The sequence below is a fragment of the Typha angustifolia genome, chromosome 7 (assembly GCF_048772165.1).
Source record: "Typha angustifolia cultivar Huaian chromosome 7, ASM4877216v1, whole genome shotgun sequence".
Classification (NCBI taxonomy): domain Eukaryota; kingdom Viridiplantae; phylum Streptophyta; class Magnoliopsida; order Poales; family Typhaceae; genus Typha; species Typha angustifolia.
The window spans coordinates 3,271,220-3,291,191 of NC_133245.1; the positions used below are offsets into that span (position 1 = coordinate 3,271,220).

General features: G+C 35.9%; 1 protein-coding gene across 2 annotated transcripts; it reads left to right on the plus strand.

The window, feature by feature from the left end:
• Positions 1 to 216: 216 nt before the first annotated feature.
• LOC140761891 (ubiquitin C-terminal hydrolase 13-like) lies at positions 217 to 19,475 on the plus strand. Of its 2 annotated transcripts, none has more exons than XM_073099413.1 (32): positions 217 to 373; positions 723 to 786; positions 960 to 1,107; positions 1,188 to 1,345; positions 2,204 to 2,469; positions 2,546 to 2,764; positions 2,836 to 2,944; positions 3,049 to 3,164; positions 4,146 to 4,244; positions 6,957 to 7,066; positions 8,430 to 8,504; positions 9,025 to 9,103; positions 9,186 to 9,332; positions 9,417 to 9,497; positions 9,595 to 9,714; positions 10,845 to 10,967; positions 11,511 to 11,588; positions 11,710 to 11,798; positions 11,908 to 12,016; positions 12,165 to 12,233; positions 12,314 to 12,421; positions 13,548 to 13,603; positions 13,716 to 13,893; positions 13,993 to 14,094; positions 14,180 to 14,251; positions 14,374 to 14,439; positions 15,067 to 15,132; positions 15,314 to 15,397; positions 15,722 to 15,838; positions 18,248 to 18,322; positions 18,413 to 18,496; positions 18,669 to 19,475. In XM_073099413.1, the coding sequence occupies exons 1-32, from the start codon at positions 353 to 355 to the stop codon at positions 18,708 to 18,710; spliced, it is 3,330 nt and encodes a 1,109-aa protein (XP_072955514.1). In that variant the 5' UTR covers positions 217 to 352; the 3' UTR covers positions 18,711 to 19,475. The 2 variants fall into 2 exon arrangements, with proteins under 2 accessions (XP_072955514.1, XP_072955515.1); XM_073099414.1 differs by having other exon boundaries at positions 11,511 to 11,573.
• The last annotated feature ends 497 nt before the right edge of the window (positions 19,476 to 19,972 follow it).

Sequence of the window (19,972 nt, forward strand, 5' to 3'; positions counted from 1 at the left end):
GATCAGAATCGAGTCGGAGTCCGACCCGAGAAAGCGAGAGGGCTACTCCCAGTGCCTGTGCGCGTCACGTGCGAAGCGGCAGTAATTAATAGTTTTCTCCGTTCCCAATCTCACCGAGGTACGGCTACATCGGACGCGCTGGCAGGTAATATACGTCCGGTGGGGCCCTTCTTGGGATTCCCAGAATGCCCCCGCACCCAATAAAACCCCGACCCCCTTTCCCCTAACTATCCTCTCTCTTCTCTATTTTCCCCGCTTCCTCCTCTCTCGTTCCACTCACCTCCCTTCCGCTTCCCGTCCTCCGCCGGTGATCCCACTACTCGGATCGCTCCTCCGCTGGATCTCCACCGCGATGATGACACCTCCTCCCGAGGTCGGCTTACCGGATTCATCTCTCTCTCTCTCTCTCTCTCTCTCTCTCTCTCTCTCTCTATCTATCTATCTCTCTCTCTCTCGCTTCCTCTTCTTCTTGCGATCAATGGCAGAACGAATCCATTTCGTCTCATCGGTTGATCTTTGATTCTGTTTCTCTTCGTTGTTGCGACTGCGATCTCCTGCAATTCTTCTAGTTTTTAGGGTTGCTGCCTTGGGTTTGGAACCCGTTGATCGGGTTGAATTGGGATATTTTGTACCCCCGGGATTGGGATTCTAGGGTTTAGGTTTTGATTAATCTGTTAGGGTTTGCTTGATATGAGCTCTGATTCAGGCGTTGCTTTCTGTAGCAAGAAGATGAGGAGATGCTGGTCCCGCATCCGGAGGTCACTAGTGGACCTCAGCCCATGGAAGGTGATATGATTTCTTTTCCTCTGAAATTGGACGGTCTTATTTGGATCATAAATTTTCTGATTGTTTATAATTTTCTCTATTACTTCCAAGAAGTGATGGTTTAGGGTTTTTGCATTATTTTCTTCTTTTTAGTTTCTTGCCTTTTTAATTAATTATTTTCTTATTTCTATCAGTAATGCCGGTGGAGACAGCTACCACCGTGGAGAATCAACAGGTGGAGGAACCTCCTATGTCCAGATTTACATGGCCGATCGAGAATTTCTCCAGGCTGAATGTCAAGAAGATCTATTCTGACGTTTTCTCTGTCGGGGGTTATAAGTGGTGAGCAGATATCCATCACCCTCTTGTTTCGTTTGATTTCTCAACAAGTGATTTCTCTGATGCTTATATTGGTTTGGTAGGCGAGTGTTGATTTTTCCCAAGGGAAATAATGTAGACCACCTGTCTATGTACCTGGATGTTGCTGATTCAGCTAACCTGTCATATGGGTGGAGTAGGTATGCACAGTTCAGTCTTGCTGTGGTCAATCAAATAAACAACAGGTATACAATAAGAAAAGGTATCACTCTGCTGCTGCTTCGACGGTTAGTTCTGAAGTTGCTTTGCGTGGAAATTTTGATCTCTGATGTCGCTACTGATGCAACTTTGGAAGCCACAATTCTAGTTGAACTTTTGTTGAATTTCTATTCATTGTTGAAGATATTACCCTTTTTCTGTAGATTGCCTGATAGTCTTTTGGATAACCTCTCCTTTTCTTCATAAAGCATGTAGGAAGTGCTCTAACTCTGTTTTGCGATTGTATCCATTTCCACTCTAGCTTAATAGCTCAAAAGCAAATAGTAACCTTCAAAATAAGTGATTAGCTAAAGCGGTTTTGTAGCAATCCATTTCTAATTTGCAAAATGGAAACTGAGAACTTGATTTTCTGATTGGAAAAACAGAGTTGTTGTTCCTAACATGTGCAGACCCATGACATTTTGGCAGTATATAAGCTGTTTCCACCATGAAAAGGAAGAAAATAGAAATGAAGTGAAGAACTGTCTTCATCCAGCTTGATCCTAAGTTTAAGCAAAAACAAAAGGCTAAGTTTAAATAAAAAGAACTTGAACAAAGTCAACCGGTGTACTCCTTTTAATTATGATTAAGCTCACTTCCATTTTAATATGTATCATTAGTTTCATTTAGTTGGACAATCAATGAAACTATTGAAATGACAAAATCCATCTATTTATTGGTCAACATGGTTCTGGCACAAAATACTTAACTTTGTGAGTTCTTACATATTTTCTGATTGCTTGACTTAGATCTTTTCCTCCACAATACACAACATCAATTTAATGCACGTGAAAGTGATTGATACTTAACTTTGTGAGTTACATATTTTCAGATTGCTTGACTTAGATCTTTTCCTCCACAGATACACAACATCAATTTAATGCACGTGAAAGTGATTGGGGTTTCACTTCTTTTATGGCTTTAAGTGAACTCTTAGACCCAAGTAGAGGATACATTGTGAATGATACATGTATAGTCCAGGCTGAGGTTGTTGTACGTAGACTTGCTGATTATTGGAATCATGATTCAAAAAAAGAAACAGGATATGTTGGTCTAAAGAATCAAGGAGCTACTTGTTATATGAATTCTCTTCTTCAGACTTTGTACCACATCCCATACTTCAGAAAGGTATAAATCTGCTGCTTAATTTATTGTCCTTAGATCAAAAGATCGATAAACCACTAATTTGGAACTTCATTTTCAGGCTGTTTACAGTATGCCTACAACAGAGAATGATTTGCCTTCTGGCAGCATTCCTTTGGCTCTACAGAGTCTGTTTTATAAGCTTCAATATAGTGACAATAGTGTTGCTACGAAAGAGTTGACCAAGTCTTTTGGGTGGGATACCTATGATTCTTTTATGCAGCACGATGTGCAAGAACTGAATAGGGTTCTATGTGAGAAATTGGAAGACAAGATGAAGGTTTGGCATTTTAAGGCTGTTTATATTTGTCTATTCTGGTGACTGAATCAAGTGTTTCCAACTATGAACAGGGGACTGTTGTGGAAGGAGCAATACAGAAGTTATTTGAGGGGCATCATATGAACTATATTGAATGCATTAATGTAGATTATAAATCCACCAGAAAGGAGTCCTTTTATGGTAAATAACATGCTGATGAATTCTGACATCTGCAAGTTCTGAACTGCAACTTTCTCCTTTTCTAGTTTTTCTGTATCTTGAATTCTTGACTTCATTTGATACAGACCTTCAACTAGATGTTAAAGGGTGCCGTGATGTTTACGCTTCATTTGACAAGTATGTTGAAGTGGAGCGGCTAGAAGGTGATAATAAGTATCATGCTGAGCAGCATGGTCTGCAGGTTAGAACCACAGTAGTGTAAAACTTAGAATGTTTTGAATCATCATGACTGCTCTTACTAATTGTGGTCATTCTTATGGTCCTTTCTATTGTGTTTGGGAGTGGAATAAGTTGAAGATGTATGTTAGTGGCTTTGTCTTCCTTCAGCTTCTGCACCCATTATGCTTGTCCAAAGTACTCATTCTATTTTGAATTTATTATTATTATTATTATTATTATTATTATTATTTTACATCATCACCACTTTTCAAGTGAAACCTTTATTGGAACCTGATGCAAGCTTTTTTGCTTAATGAGGGACACTTTTTAGTTTGGCATTTCCTTTTCTGTAAATTGCCTATATAAGTTGAGTTTTATTTTCTCCAATCTAAGTCATATATTGATTTGTTTCAATTTTGTTGAATTTGTATCCTTTTACTCTACCTTATTAAACACAAATTCTTGCATGTATTTTTTTTATTTGCACTTTTTTGCATAACTTTATCTAGCTCTAGCTGACCAATCCATCTCTAGCTGTGCTTTGACACAAACCTGCAACTGTTTCATCATATCCCTACTTAACTACCAAAGTGCCTAAAATGCATGCATTCATACTTGGATATGCATTCTTTCTTTCTCTTTTTTATTTTTAGTTTTGTTTAAGCTTAATGAATTCAACATTGTAAATATTGCTTTGGTTGGGCCCTTCCTTTACCAAAAATAACAGTTTGAATAGTCATTTATCATAAGGTAACAGAGAAAATGTATTATGTTCATGTCTTCATGCATTCTGAGCAGATGAAGTGGATACATAGTTTGAGCTTTCGTTGAAATATTGAAAAGATATATTACCATAATAAACAAAATTTGATGCGTTGAATCACTGATGAAAGATTTCAACATCCTCTTGCTTTTGTGGTGAAAGAAAATTAGTCTTTATATTTTTCTTATTTAACCAAGCAAGCTGATAAGAATAGCCTATCTATTATTCTTAATTTTTCAGGATGCAAAGAAAGGTGTACTTTTTATTGACTTCCCACCTGTTTTGCAACTTCAGCTAAAACGGTTTGAATATGATTTCATGCGAGATACAATGGTGAAGGTTTGTACTACTGTAGCACAACACATGTTTGATTTCTTTCGATTATACCTCATATGTTTGTACAGGACATGCATATATAGTCGTAGTCATTATTGAAAGTAGTTATAAATTATGATTCAATTTTGTGGGAAATCTAGTAATTGTGAATCTGTTTGTGGGAATTCCATGATGTTGCCATTGACTACAACTTAAATATATGAAAAAATTGTCTTGTTCATCAATATTGTTGTTACATTTTGAATTTAGGAACCCTAATTGCTACAAAGCTGCCTCGATATCAACGATGGTTGTGCCGATCGGCATGGGGCATGCTGGTTGGTATTTTACTATGCTGATGGCGTACTAACATGTGGCACAAGGAGTGTTGCACAACACTCTTTCTAGCAGCAATCCGCTCGCCACTTGCCATCACTCTTGCTACTTGCAATCGACCTCGTCTATTAAGCTTGCCGTCTCTATTCGCTGCCGACCTCATAGCCGCCGTTGTTTACATGCCTGAGCTCATCGATGAAGGCCGCTCGCTTCTCTATCATATGCTCTAGCTTGAGAAGGTGTAGTGGGTTATGTTCGGGTAAGGTTGAATAAAGATCCGCAACTTAAGTTTTTATTCAACTCGACTCAACCCACTACCCCTTCTTTCTCCTCGAGCTAGGGCATCCGACGGGGTGCAAATGGTGCCTTCATCGATGAGCTTGGGCATGCGAATGATGACGATGACCAGGTCGGTAGCGAGCGGCGATTATGAGTCGATAGTGAGCGGCGAAAGGTAAATGTGTATAGTCTCCCTCCTCTTTTCTATCCCTCATTTGCAGCACGGCCGACAAGTGTCGTGACTCATGCCCTATTGGCCAGTTGGCATGGGATGTGCCTATGGCATGACCATTCTTGGTTAATATTTCATTGGCACGACTATCCTTAGGGTGAACTAGAATTATATTTATAGCCCCTTTTGGATCACTGATTAACGTCAAAGTCTTAATTGAATATTTTAGATCAATTTAGAGTTACTCGACTCTAATTTGGAAGTCTTTGAGTTTAATGAGAATAGATGATTCCTCTGATTCAGTACTAATTGATTTCTGAATAACTTGTTGATCTGACAAAGTTAGCCCCACTGATGGTTTGGTCATTAGTAAAACTGGGGCTTAGTTAATTCACTGATTCAACTCACATTGAATTAGCTGGCAAATCAATTTTTTAATTTGGCAGAATTTTTCTGAAAAGTAGTTCATGTGCCTGCATATGTGTTGCTGGTCCCTTTGCCGCATATGGCAACTGCACATAGGATTTATTGTTGCCCCCCTAGTATATTTATCTTTTTCAATTGTAACTATTGCTAGACATAGAAGTCCTTGTATAGAGAGACATGTGTATCTTCCATGTTTTTTCTTCAGGATCTTTTATTCTTTTGATCCCTTACTTGCTTTGAATGTATTTATTACTTAAACATAGGGCACATGTGCACCTGCATATGCCCCAGAAATATAGATATATGCTACGCAGTCTCTTCACTGCCTGCATACAATGGCTGCAATTTAGAGTATTGGTTGATAGACTCTTAGTCTTTATCTACTAATTTACATGTATAAACTAGTAGCCTCCTTTCTTCTCTTTCCATTGAATATCTTCATATTTCAAATTCTAATGCTGCTGCCCAAAAGTTCTTGCAGCATGCATCATGAATTTTGGTGTGCAAAAGTGATAAGGAAGAGGAAGCTATTTGCGCAAATGCTATCGAACACATTGGGTTACACCAAACCTTTCCCCAGATTTAGGCAACTCCTATTTTCGGACCCGTATGGTTGCAAGATAAGGAAAAATAAGGATTGAGATAAAATGAGGACTTATTCCGGAATTAAAGAAATTATCATCCTAATTTCTCAGTGGGTGTTTAAATGGAAAAAAGAAAATTAATTATAGGGATAAAATATGCGATAAGATGGTGTTTGGTTGTGATAGTTGGGACTTGGGATATATGTTAAAGATGATCAAATTGATCTTATTGCCCTTTTCCTAGTTTAATGTATATATATATTTCTTTTTTCTTTTCTTTTTTGGAAGAGATAGGAAATAAGTTTAAAATTATATAGAAATTATATTTTTTTTGTTTGACAAACGAAATTATAATTTTATTTTACAACTATTATATTATCATATCATGATTATTTTTAAAATTTTTGGGCAAAAAATATTTTAACTTAATTCACCATATTGACACAATATAGATCTCGTATTAAAACATTTTCATGACAAACATATTCTAATATGTTATATTATAGTCATGTTATAATTCGATAATTATATCATCATCACATTATAATTTGATAATATATTATTGGAGAGGGCAAATTGCATTTTGGAATAGTTGGGTTATTCTAAAATCTTGTCCTAGCTAAAACTGGGATAAAATTATCCGAATAAGTGCCACTTATTATGTTTTCTTATTCTATTTGCTTATCCTGTGTTTGACATGGATTTTCTAGAATAAAGGGGAGTTTATCCCAAATAATCCCCCTTATTCCACTCTACCAAATGAGCCCTCTGTCTTTGCCTCCCAAATATAAATACTCTCCAATGTTTTGTTTTTTCTGAAGCATGCTTCTATCAATAATCATTTTTCATTGGAACTTAGACTAGCTGTTGATCCTTGCCTTAGTCTTTTCTCACTTAAGCATATTTTTTATCTATATAGACTTACACTCTGAAATGCAGATAAATGATCGATATGAGTTCCCGCTTCAGTTAGATCTTGACAAAGATAATGGAAAATATCTTTCTCCTGAGGCAGATAGGACAGTTCGCAATCTTTATACTCTTCACAGGTAACATTTTCAAGATATTTTATTTGTATAAATTAGATCTGATACTTGTGCATTTTCAACATTTTCTTTACTAACCGTACATGGTTGCTAGGTGTTGAGAGCTCTAAGTTGGAGAATTTATCCCTATTTTAATGCAATCATGTTATGGAGAATGTGCAATAAGTTGCACCTCATCTTATTGTTTACATTTGTATCAGCATACTCACATAGAATCCATTAAATCTGTAGAAGTATATCGCAGTTAAGAGATATAGTCCACACCTATAGATTATAAAAAGAAGATTTTTTTTTAAAAAAAAAGAACAGAGACTCTCCATCCCACTTAGATCCGTGGAAGTGTTGGTTTGCTTAAGTTCTAGAGTTATTGAGGCATTTAGTTAGGAGTGAAAACGGATCGGATACGGACTGGATAGTGCTCAACCCACATCCGGATCCATATTTTTAGTCCAGATACGGATTCGGATACGGATATTGGATGGATAGACAAATTTAAAATCATATCCTAATCGAACCAATACGGATAATTTTCAGATAGAAGATCGAATCTTAAATTGATGTTGATCGAATTTTAAACGAATTATAATCTTTTATTTAGACATAATTAATACAAAAAATTAAGAGTTTAAAATAAATAAATTTTTTGTATGACAAATTCATATAAAATTAGAAAAATTAATTTCTACAAATAATATATAACAAATTATTAGTAACAATATCAATATTCACTATTTAAATAACCAAACTAAAAATTGTAAATCATTCAAAAAAATACGCTGGGAAACGAATATCTGATATTCGTATCCGAATCGGAAAATTATATCTGACCCGTATTCAAAAATTATATCCAACCCTTACCCAAATCCGTACCCGATTTTTTTTTCAAAATTATATCCATATCCAAATCGGATGGGAATTTTTTATCCAAATCCGATCCGAATCAGGTCGAATAGCGGATCGGGTCGGAGTTAATCCGACCCCGTTTTCACCCCTACATTTAGTCCATCTAGAAAAACCTTGCCTTATGCTTTTCATGAAATGTTAGAATAATTGAGTTTCCATGTATCTTTGTGGTGCGTTGCCTTTTGGATAGGCAAGTGAATATGATTGCCTGTTCTTAACTAAATCCAAGCCTAAAAAATATCCAGACTGAATTATTTTGATCTTGAATTGCAATACATGACCTTCCAGATATGTTTTTGCATCGATTATAGAAGTTCCTATGCAACCTTGAACTTGAAAGTCGAAAGTAGTTACATTTTTCTATCGAAAATTACTGCATTGTAACTTTCCCCATGAGGTTCATTCTTAATTGTCAATCTTTTTGAATACTTTTCTGACTATTGTTGCTTATTATTCAATACAGTGTTCTTGTTCACAGTGGTGGAGTGCATGGTGGGCATTACTATGCCTTCATCCGCCCAACTCTCTCTGATCAATGGTAAGTCAGCACATGCTTATTTATTAGAATTGGATTGATTTTCTCTTGATTTCTAAGACCTGTCTGAACTTTTGTAGCAGTTGTCAAGCATTCATGTAAGATAGAATGCTTTCTAAGCTCACCATATGGTTTCTCTGATTTTCTTATGGATCACTGTCCTTTTGAGTGCATGATTCTCCCACTTTGGCCTCTCTTCAGTTCCTGAATGTGGTACAGAGTTTGATTAGTTAGTAGAGAGTTTGATTAGTTATAAGCCTCCAATTATATCAGCTGTTTTATTTTAGCCCCCACTATGTCACAGTCGAAGAACTGCATCAGGGAAGGGATTTTTCCCTGACTGCCCTTCATTTTTTTTTTTTGAATTTATCGTTACTTTTGTTGTTGTCTCCCCTTTATGTAACACCTGATTTTTCCTTATCCATTTCATCAGAGTAGGTCTACTGCCTTTTTATATAAATGCCGAGGAATCAACATTCTGCTTTTATGTTTTTATAAATAATTAAATACAATCACTTTTCAGGTTCAAGTTTGATGATGAGCGGGTAACGAAAGAAGACATTAAAAGGGCATTAGAGGAACAATATGGTGGTGAAGAGGAGGTATTCATACAACCTATTGCACAATTAGAAGTTTTATTCTCCTTATTTGATAAACTTTAACACCATCGCTTGTTTGCTGCAGCTACCTCAAGTTAATCCTGGTTTCAATAATGCTCCTTTTAAATTTACGAAGTACTCAAATGCATACATGCTTGTATATATCCGTGAGACTGACAAGGATAAAATAATTTGTAATCTAGAGGAGAAAGACATAGCTGAACACCTTAGGGTAAGATAATTTTTGACAACCTGCAGCTACTATGTTGGTGTGTAGAGATAGTTGGTTGATGCAAGGTCCCTTATCTTTCTCCAGATAAGATTGAAAAAAGAACAGGAAGATAAGGAACACAAGAAAAAAGAGAAAGCAGAGGCTCACCTGTATACCATTGTAAAGGTGTTTGTTTGTATTCTTTTTGTTAAGTTTTGAGTCCATTTTTCTTGGTTGTATTACCTGTAATTTTTTCCTAAAACAAATTTATTGATGCATTCAGGTGGCCTTAGATAAGGATTTGGTGCAACAAATTGGAAGAGATATATATTTTGATCTTGTAGATTATGACAAGGTCTGCAGCTTCCGAATCCAGAAACAGCTGCCTTTCACCCTCTTCAAGGTAATATTTTCCAACCTAGATCTAAATAAAGGGTATGATTTCTATGGCTGTTTTGGCAGTTTTAACATTTTAGAATTAGTTAGATAGATGTCGCTCTGCCTTATTCTAAGTTCTTTTTATTATTACGTTGCACATTTTTTGTAACATTTACTTACGTTAAAAGCTCCAGCATTTAGTAGGCTGCAAAAGTTTCATCATTAAAAGTACTATCACCTCAGGTTGGGGCCTGTCGTACTATCAGGAAAGCAGGATAGTTTATATTAAATTATTAATATGTAAAAGATTATGATATAATAATACACTAGAAGAGCTTTCTAAATCCTATAATGCTATAACCTTGTTATATAAATAATGATAAACATGTTATTCTTTTAATCTTTTGTGTTTCATTTTTGATCTATCACCTACTTTGAAGAGTCAACAAGAATTCTAAAGTTTGGAAGATAAATAGAGATTCTAAAAATTATAGCAAGTAAATGTTATATACTTATAACGTATTCAATTTAACTTATTGGTGGTTTGATGTGTATGAGCAGTGGGATACTGTCCTTCACTGCTAAAGGGGTTTTGTAGGTCTGTTTGCTGACATGGGACCACAGCATTTAGTTGGTCTGACATTTCCGAATCAGTTACATCCAAATATTTTCTGAGAATGAAATTACTAAATGCACAAATTTTGTAAATAAATCAAGAGAATGAGATAGTAAGATAGTCAGAACTTCAGCCAGAAATTCCAAGCATAAATTGTGGGACCAATATAAGGGCACTGCCTCTTCCTATGGACAATTTGTTCTGTGCTACAGTTAGTTTCTTTTTTAAGTTTTAACAATCTCAAACAGTTCCACGTCCGATTGACAATTTGACACTGTTTCTTTCCTTGAACAATATGCTACCATGCTACAATTAGTTAGTTTTCTTAACAATTTCAGATGGAGTCCATAGTTATTGTTTATTTATTTTCTTAATCTAAATTAAAACTGTGGACCAACACCATTTTTTTTTTTGGGTGCACTGTGCATAACCTAAATTATAGCTTTAGCAGTATCAATATTTTTGTGCCAGGAAATCCTGTAATTTTGTTGAACTAGTGTTGCTCAATCTTTATTATATTTGTGATTTGTGTCTTGCAGGAGGAGGTTGCTAAAGAGTTAGGTATCCCCGTTCAGTTTCAACGCTTTTGGCTGTGGGCTAAGCGGCAAAATCATACATACCGTCCCAATCGGCCATTGACTCCTCAAGAGGAACCACATTCTGTAAGTTTTTATACCAAATTGCAAGTAAATGTTTGGAACTTAAGAATTGTTATGATGAGGAAGCCTATTGCCAAGATTTGAATGTTGATCCTTCTATTATCCAGAACTCTGTGTTTCTATTTTTTTCTCTCTATTAGTTCTCTATAATAACTGCAGGAGCGCAACAGAATATTAGAGCTTGGTTTGACACTTCATTTACATGTCATCTTTATTACTACGTAATTACCAGAGGACACCATTGGACCTTTATATTTTAGGTTAATAGTGATATTCTTAGCCATTAGATCATTTTATATTGGATATTGCAGTCTGGAGTTGTTTTATTATCCTTAAAACAATCTATATCTGATTCTATATTTTGTAGTTGTCTTTTTTGGCATTTTTGCTTCATGCTGTGTTTTGTTTGACATTTACTCGTCTCTTTTGGTGTTTCTTTCCTGTGATAGTCATGCTATATGTTGCACCCAGCCATCTCAATGGGCTCATTTGACCTGTTTAAGTTGATTTTCTTTTCACTTCTCAAAGAAATGAACCTCTCTGTAGGTTGGACAACTAAGGGATGCATCAAGCAGAACACATAATGCTGAATTGAAGTTGTTTTTGGAGGTTGAGTTTGGCGCTGTGAGTTGTAACAGTCTCTATTCTAGATTCTCAGTATTCAGCATATAGGCTGTTCACCTCTAGTTGAACTTTTATATATTGCTCGATGTGTGCCACTGCTGATGTAGCCATTGTGACATAGGATCTTCGCCCTCTGCCTCTACCAGATAAGACAAAAGAAGACATCTTGCTTTTTTTCAAGCTTTACGATCCTGAAAAGGAAGAATTGAGGTATTGCTACTTTCTTATAGTGTTCTTTCTTTACTTCTCAATTTTCCTTTTGGTCTTCTGACACTAAAACATCAATTTAATTTTTTTTTTCTACCATAAATGAATACAGATATGTGGGAAGACTCTTTGTTAAGGCTTTAGGGAAGCCCTCTGAAATTTTAACGAAGCTGAATCAGATGGCTGGTTTTCCTCTAAATGAGGAGATTGAACTTTATGAGGTTAGATTTCGTGAGACATGCAAACTAGTTGCCCGGAGTTCTCATCCTGTGCCTAAGTCTTTGTCCTTGTTTTGTTTTGGAAGTTATATTTCTGGCTGTTAATTCAGCTGATGTGTTATGATCTCTTTTTACCTTTATAATTGTACAGGAAATAAAGTTTGAACCAAGTGTGATGTGTGAACATATTGACAAGAAACTTTCTTTCCGATCTAGCCAGGTCTATATGGCGTGTGAACTTTTTCAGTATTGCTTATCTTGCTATCTTCAATTTAATGTTGGCTTATCTGGTGTTTGCAGCTTGAAGATGGGGATATTATTTGCTATCAAAAATCTTTATCACCAGATAAAGACCAATATCGCTATCCCAATGTACCATCTTTTTTGGAGTACGTCCACAATAGACAGGTACATTTCTCTGATTTGGTGCTATTTCCCCACCCTGATGTTTCACCTTCTGCTATGAGTTATTTGTTTCTCTTTTTAAAAGTATAGTTTGATTGTGGCATGAACTCTCTCAAAATAGTTCTGACTATGTTGAAGGTTCTTACAGTTTGTGTCTAATTGCACCATCTACTAAAACTTTGTTATATCTTTGAATTTAATGTTAGACTTATTATGTACTTGAAAAGGGTTAAATACTACTTGGAAAGCAGTGTAGAAAAAAAAATCACATATAGTGTGGGGATTGATCTTACACTTGAACTCTTTATCATTCCTTGCATTGCTGGAATACTAGCAATTTAAAATTTTCCTTTATGGGTTTCAATAGGGTAGTTCTCTTATGTCTATTATTTTCTTGTCCTCTATTTACATGAGGTTAACAAACTAGTAGCTAAAGTCTACGAGAAGTGTACAAAACATCAACCCCATGGCAAGACATTCGGATGGCTTCAACAAACTTGTTGAAATCTTTTATTTCACCTTCTACTGTTTGTCTTCAAGGACTGACACCTAACTTTTTCAGTGTTGACGAATGAGCTTTCTCCTCTTCACAGTTGCCACTCTCTTTTGACTCATGCTTTTGTTGATGCATACTTGTGAACTAGATATTGTCAGGAACATAAGTTATCTACAGTATTAAATCCCATTGATGCGTTTGCAATGGTCAATTTCCATAATGAGTTTGATTCCAGTGCTAAGACAATCAAATTTCGGCACCAAACTTCTGTTTTCTCTTGGATCTTAGTCATTTGGGTTAAGACTTTGCGCAATGATTCATGCTATGCAACATTTAGCTCAAAAACTAAAATTTGAAGGTAGTTCAACCGTTCTGAAACTGTGACCGGACCATTGTTATAATGTATTTTCTACAACATATGGAGAATGTCACTTAGTGTGGCAGTAAGGCTTGCCTCTTGCATTGTAATTCATGGGTTCAAGTCTTGGGATACATCTTCCCTCGTTAGACTATGCATAGGCTGGAGCCTTGTGCACTCGGTGTCCTTTTACTTTTCAATGCATATCTGGAATTTGTCTCTCTATATGACTTTTTGAACTTCATTCTAAGAATTTTAAATAACATGATCCATAGGTTGTCCATTTCCGATCAATGGAGAAGCCAAAGGAAGATGATTTCTGTTTAGAGATGTAAGTTCCTACTTCCTATGAGTTAGTTTTTAATGTATGGATTGTTAATATTTACATTTTTTTTCTCTTTTCATTTGACTTATCCTGGTTTTATGCCCCTTAAATCCTCAAGGTCAAAACTGTTCACTTATGATGATGTCGTCAAAAGGGTTGCCCATCAACTTGGTGTGGATGATTCATCAAAAATTCGGCTTACATCTCATAACTGCTACTCCCAGCAGCCTAAACCTCAACCAATCAAGTACCGAGGTGTAGATCATTTGTCAGACATGCTGGTTCACTATAACCAGGTCATCTTCTTTTAGTAGCATATATTAGGCCAACGTAAACCTCTTGTGTATGAAATTCTTGTAAGATCTAACCTTTCCTAGTGATGTTGCATGGTTCAGACTTCTGACGTACTGTATTATGAAGTGCTGGATATTCCCCTGCCAGAATTGCAAGGTTTGAAAACCTTAAAGGTCGCATTTCATCATGCTACAAAGGATGAGGTTTGTTTGCTAGCTTGTTTATACCTGTGACCTTTTGAGCTCAACTTATTTTTTGAAACTTGAAACCTAATGTTCATGTTATCAGGTGTCAGTTCACTGTATCAGACTGCCGAAAAATAGCACTGTTAGTGATGTGATCAATGACCTGAAATCAAAGGTGACTTCATGCATTGTACATGCAATTCCTTTTCTATGTGAATTTGCTGGGCCTTATGTAGTCTTGACATATTTCTTTCATGGTTGGATCTGATTAGTCTCTCCGTATTTGTTATGGATCAGGTCGAGTTATCTCATCCTAATGCTGAACTCAGACTGCTGGAGGTCTTTTATCACAAGATTTACAAGGTAATAGTTACAGTGATCCTCTTCAAATCTCTGAGAAGCATTGCCACTACAAGCAATCTAATTGTCAATTCAAACTAAACTCTATTGTCAGCAATATTTTTCTCTTTTGCATGATATCTAGCTGATTCTCTTAAGGATTTTTTTATCAATTAGTTAACTTACATTAACTGATGGGATCATAAGTTTACATGCTTTATTTACGTACTTGGTGAGATATTCTGTTCAGGATATCATCCTCTGAGCATTTAGCTTACAAAATTTAGAGGGCAGCACTTGGTGTGATAACAAGGTTTGCCCATTCTATCCAAAAGGTCATAAGTCCAAGTCTTGGAAACAGACTCCCCAAGAATGAGGGTAAGATTGTGTATGCCTCCCATCCTTAATCCCTTGTATGTGGGAGCCTTGTGAGTGGAAAAATTCATTCTCTAGGCATAATCTGTGGAATAGTACTAAGGCTAATTTTATCTTTTTTCGTAGGACTATGTTAGTCTCCAGGCATAATCTCTTTATGGAATAGCATTAAGGCGAACTTTATCTTTTTTTAAAACTATTGCCAATACTGTGATAAAGCTTCACCACCTTTTGTTCTTTTTTATGGTAAGTCATTCTTCCGTGCAATTTTTGCAGATCTTTCCACCTAATGAAAAGATAGAAAACATTAATGATCAGTACTGGACACTGCGTGCAGAGGAGGTACATTTTTGCTCTTCAACATTCATAGTACAGCAAATTCTTTTTTTTTTTTTGGTGGGAAAAAGCTTTGGCATTTTATAGTTACAACAATGTGATGAGCTAGAGGTTTGTGCACCTTTAGGCAAACTTAGATTATATTGCTATAAAAGTTATTTTTATCTTAAAATATACTCCTATTCAGATTCCAGAAGAAGAAAAAGACCTTGGACAACATGATCGTTTGATTCACGTGTACCACTTCACCAAAGATATGCAAAACCCAACGGTAAATGAAATTTTGAAATTTAGTGTTATTTCAGCTATATGTACTGTTCTTGTGGAAATAATACATGTTGGACAAAATCACAAAAGTCCTAGTAAGAGATTATTAAAAAAAATACTTATACTATTGTTGTTGATTTCTTTTAAAAGGTAAGATGTTTTTTCTTTGAGGCCTATTTGATTAGTTACCTCTTATTTCAAACTGAGTTTTACTTTTTTATTCCAATTTTTCTGTATGGTAGTCTTTATTTAATCTCAGTCAACTTGTGGCAATTCTCACAGTTGGCCCATTGCCTCCATTTGTACATTTAATTTTTCATTCCTACAGCAAGTTCAGAACTTTGGGGAACCTTTCTTCTTGGTCATTCATGAAGGCGAGACTTTATCTGAGGTTAAGGTACGCATCCAAAAGAAACTTCAGGTTCCAGACGACGATTTCTCTAAGGTATCACTTCTTTTACTGATCTCTGTCTTTCTCTCCTTATTTACTTGTATCTTCTGTCATCTTCATTGAAGTATAACTTCTTTCTTCAACAACATTTACAACCATTCTATTTGGAACTTCAGTAGCAAAAGTACTTACCATAAAGATAGATTTGTGATCTTATATCTTCAGTCACATTTAAGGCAATTTCTTCCTTCTTTTGAGCCTTCCACTTCCCATTGTGGTGGTCTCAAATCTCACCTAATTTGCTCATATGGAAAAGTATGAGTGGGATAATTTTAACTGTAAGATGGTTTGGACCAATTGAATACTTTATAATCCACTCAACGTGGTTGAAAAAGGAGAATAAGAAATTGTTGAAAGTGTAAAGCATCTTGGTCTACAACTTATGATTCATTTGGAAGCCTGCTTAGTTCTGTGATAACTTGTCCAAGCCTTTAAGGCCTTCTATCAGACAAGTTGAAGTGTTCGTCAATTCATGTAAGTAATCAAGTCTCATTAGGCTAGGTAAAATACGATTAAGCTGTCTGCTCTATGACTGCGTCACTCATAAGTGCTGATTTTAGATTGGATTAAAGTATAAATGCTGAGGCCCAAATTTATGAACATGCTCTGATTTTCTAAAATTGGTTCACAATCTACTCATCTTTAGGTATAAATCCTCTTGTAAGATCCTTGAAACCACTTGGGTCCACAGGTGATGAAATAGAAGATAAAAGAGTATTAGTGGTCACTTTTAAATAGATGTCTCTCGTTTAAATGTACTAGCAAAAGTTTTCAAGGAAGCTCTAGGTTTCTTTATGGAAACACTAGATGACTAACAGAAGTTTTGACTGTACCTCTTATCTATGGATATGAAATCTGGAGAAACTTGACGTAGTCAAACTATAGTTTGTCATCTAACTTCACATAGAGTTGAATCCGAACAAAAAATCTCTCTAAAATTCTCATGATTCTCCCTTCATTTTTATCAATTAAACTTGCACTGGAATGCACAATTTAAAAATGAAATGACTTAAATCTGATGCATGAAAAAATGAATTAGAAAAGACCAGTATTGACCTAAATATTCAGGTTGTTTGGGTCAATGATCATTCAGAATATAAGCTCAAGAGAGTGCTCAGGAGAAATTTCTATTTCTTGATCAAATCTTTCGAAAAACATGTTTACCTTCTGACTTCTACCAGAAGGTTTCAAGACTATGCATGTGCTTATCACTTGAATTTGCCAACAAAAGTCAGACAAGTTTGATCAACACTATAGCTGTAGAAATAGATGTGCACAAGTATATATCAATGTTGGTATTTGCTGAGAGACATCTTCATTTGACAGACATTATGTCAGTCATAGTTAGTTATCAAGCTCTCAGATAATACTATATTACATCCAGGAATAGAAAACTTAAGATCTTCTTGAAACCCATATCAATATTCAGACACTAAGTTGTAAAGTTAATTAGCACTGACTTACAAAATCAACTCTAATATAGACTTGATTAAATTTTGGCTTGTTGGTAAATTGTAACTTTGTATAATATACATCAAACCCCTTAGAAAATCCAGATTCCAGATAACTTAATAGTCCCTTTTATGGGAAAAGGAAAAAAAAGTCTGTATGACCCAGTCATCTTATTAGTCTTGAGGATATTATATATATATATATATATATATGAATTTATTGAAATTTAGTTTGCCTGTTCTTGAGGGCAATATATATAACTCTAGATACTCCATAACTGTCTCCACTCTCCACATGTGAACTATACAACATGTATGGCAGGATCTAAACTCTTATCCACCTTTGTCACTTTACATATATATACTTGTAGATATTTTTCTTCTATACTAGGAGCACTTGAAGAAATATTTTGGGTTCTAAAACATCAGATGCTGTGTTTGGGAACAACAGAAATATTAATTTGGAAGGTTCATTAGTTTTTTATTAGATCCACATTTTTTCTTAATATCAGTTTCTCTTAAGACCGAAAATAGTTGACCACAGTCAATTACTTGTTTCCTTGCGCCTTCTTAGAAGCACGTGTTTTGTATGCCTTCAAATCCAACCTTAGTCCATGTATTCATGTTTGGTTCATGAACCACTTGAAATCGAACTGATTTTAATCTTTTCTGCTTTTTGTTTAGCTTGGCTCACTGTAAGCTAATTATGACAGTTTGAGCTTGTCTTGTTAACACCCCAATCAGAGCTTGAAGCAACTTTCCGCATATCTGATCCATAGCCTGTTTGTCAGCGGATCAGATCAGTTGTAGTCCTAAACCTTGCCTTGTGTTGCCGAGGCTTACTGCAAATAATATTCTTTATGCATACAAGCTTTCCTGACCATGCATGGTTCTGTAACTTGTTTTATGCTTTATTTCATTTAAACCGAGATGTGTTTTTCTGTATCGTCAGTGGAAATTTGCATACTTATCACTTGGTCGCCCTGAATATCTTCAAGATTCAGATATTCTGGCTAGTCGATTTCAGGTATGTAAATTGACTGATTTCAGGTATGTAAATTACTTGTTAGCTATTTTAGAGAACTATTTTTGACTCAATTTTCTTGGTTGTGTTTAGAGAAATGTTTATGGTGCCTGGGAACAGTATCTGGGATTGGAGCACTTGGACACTACCCCAAAGAGGTCACACCCAGCTAATCAGGTATTATGAAATCTTCACCCAGTCCAACCCAAATTATTGTAGCAATTAATCCTCTAATAACTTATTGACATTTCCTACCACTATAAATTGCATAGTGCACTTTAATTTCTTGCTTTTCCAATAAACAGCCCAGCACTGTATTTGCAACTTTTTGTTATTTCTCTACTTGCAGAACCGCCACAGTTTTGAGAAGCCAGTGAGAATTTACAACTAACAAATATCCAAATCTACACCCTTGAGGTGTTCTGAAACTTGACAATTTCGCCCAATCTGTGGATAATTAGACCGACATGTTGATCCTAACAGATGATCCCATGAGGTAAAGGTGGTGGTTTTACAGCTTAATTTGCTGGCGTGATTTGTTATTCTTCTGCAGCATGGAAAGCACAATTGTGGAGTGCATAACCTCGACTTTGTCAACCCCACATCCCCTTTTTAAGTTCTCTGTGCTTCTTCTGCAGAATGTCCTTATTTCTTAGGGTTAACCTTCACAATTCCGTTGTAATTTGGTACATAAGAGTTTCCTGGTTAGGCGATGTATACAGGGTAGAGTTTGCCGTTACTGGTCATTTTCTGTTTGTCGATCCCAATCTTGCTAGTCTATTTCTGTTCTTCATTAGATTGTTTCTGGGGGAATTGAGAGTTTTGTATAATGGGCAATTGTTACGCTGGCTTTTGAGACCACCAGGACTCCTGTAAAGTGATTCTTATCAGTGTTTGGCAGGTCAGTGCTGGCTGCGGCCAGAATGGTCTTAGTAGCTTTGACAACTAATTATCAAAGCCCAACTCTAGAGTCTTTTCATCGTTTCCTGCAGAAGACCTCGAGAAAAGAAATTGAAGGAATGCTCTGTTGCTAATGTGAAAGTAACTTTTGGAGTGTTCATGATATCTCTCTTCGGAAAGCTCTTAATAAATGTTGTTCTAGTTCTGTTGATTGATATATGGATGTTCTTTGCTAAACATGGTACCCTTGGTTGTATATATGCATTCAGTGTCATGGGCAACTGCTGTTTTACCTTTTATCCAAATTGTTATCCCAGTATGTACTAAATTCTAGAGCCGCAAAAACCGAAGCTTCCACCAAGAAATGCGTAGTTACTCTAATTTAATGAGCCGCAAGGACTTCACCTTACACCAAGAAACGCATGGTTACTCAAATTGCAAGTCTCTTCAGTGGATACATGAACGAACGCATATTTTATTGGCATTGCTTAGTTCATGTTCCTGTTTTCGTAGAAATCTTGAGTTAGTGTTTATCTAGCACTTCCGGCAGAAGAATGTATCTAGAGTTCGATAGACCCGACTTTGAGGGGGGGGTGGGGCGCTCAGATAGCTAAAGGAACCATGTATATTAGTATTTCTGGATTCGAATACTAATCAGATTGGTTTAAGAGAGAAAACTTGGTTGTTTTATTGGCAGGACATAGTTCTCATGCATGCTTGTAAGTTTAGATTCGTTTCAAAACGTGGTCGTTG

Coding starts and splice junctions, on each gene's coding strand:
- LOC140761891 (XM_073099413.1), top strand. CDS start 353: ATGATGACACCTCCTCCCGAG. Junction 13,604..13,715: donor GATGATTTCTGTTTAGAGAT/GTAAGTTCCTAC, acceptor TAAATCCTCAAG/GTCAAAACTGTTCACTTATG. Junction 14,095..14,179: donor ATCATGCTACAAAGGATGAG/GTTTGTTTGCTA, acceptor TCATGTTATCAG/GTGTCAGTTCACTGTATCAG.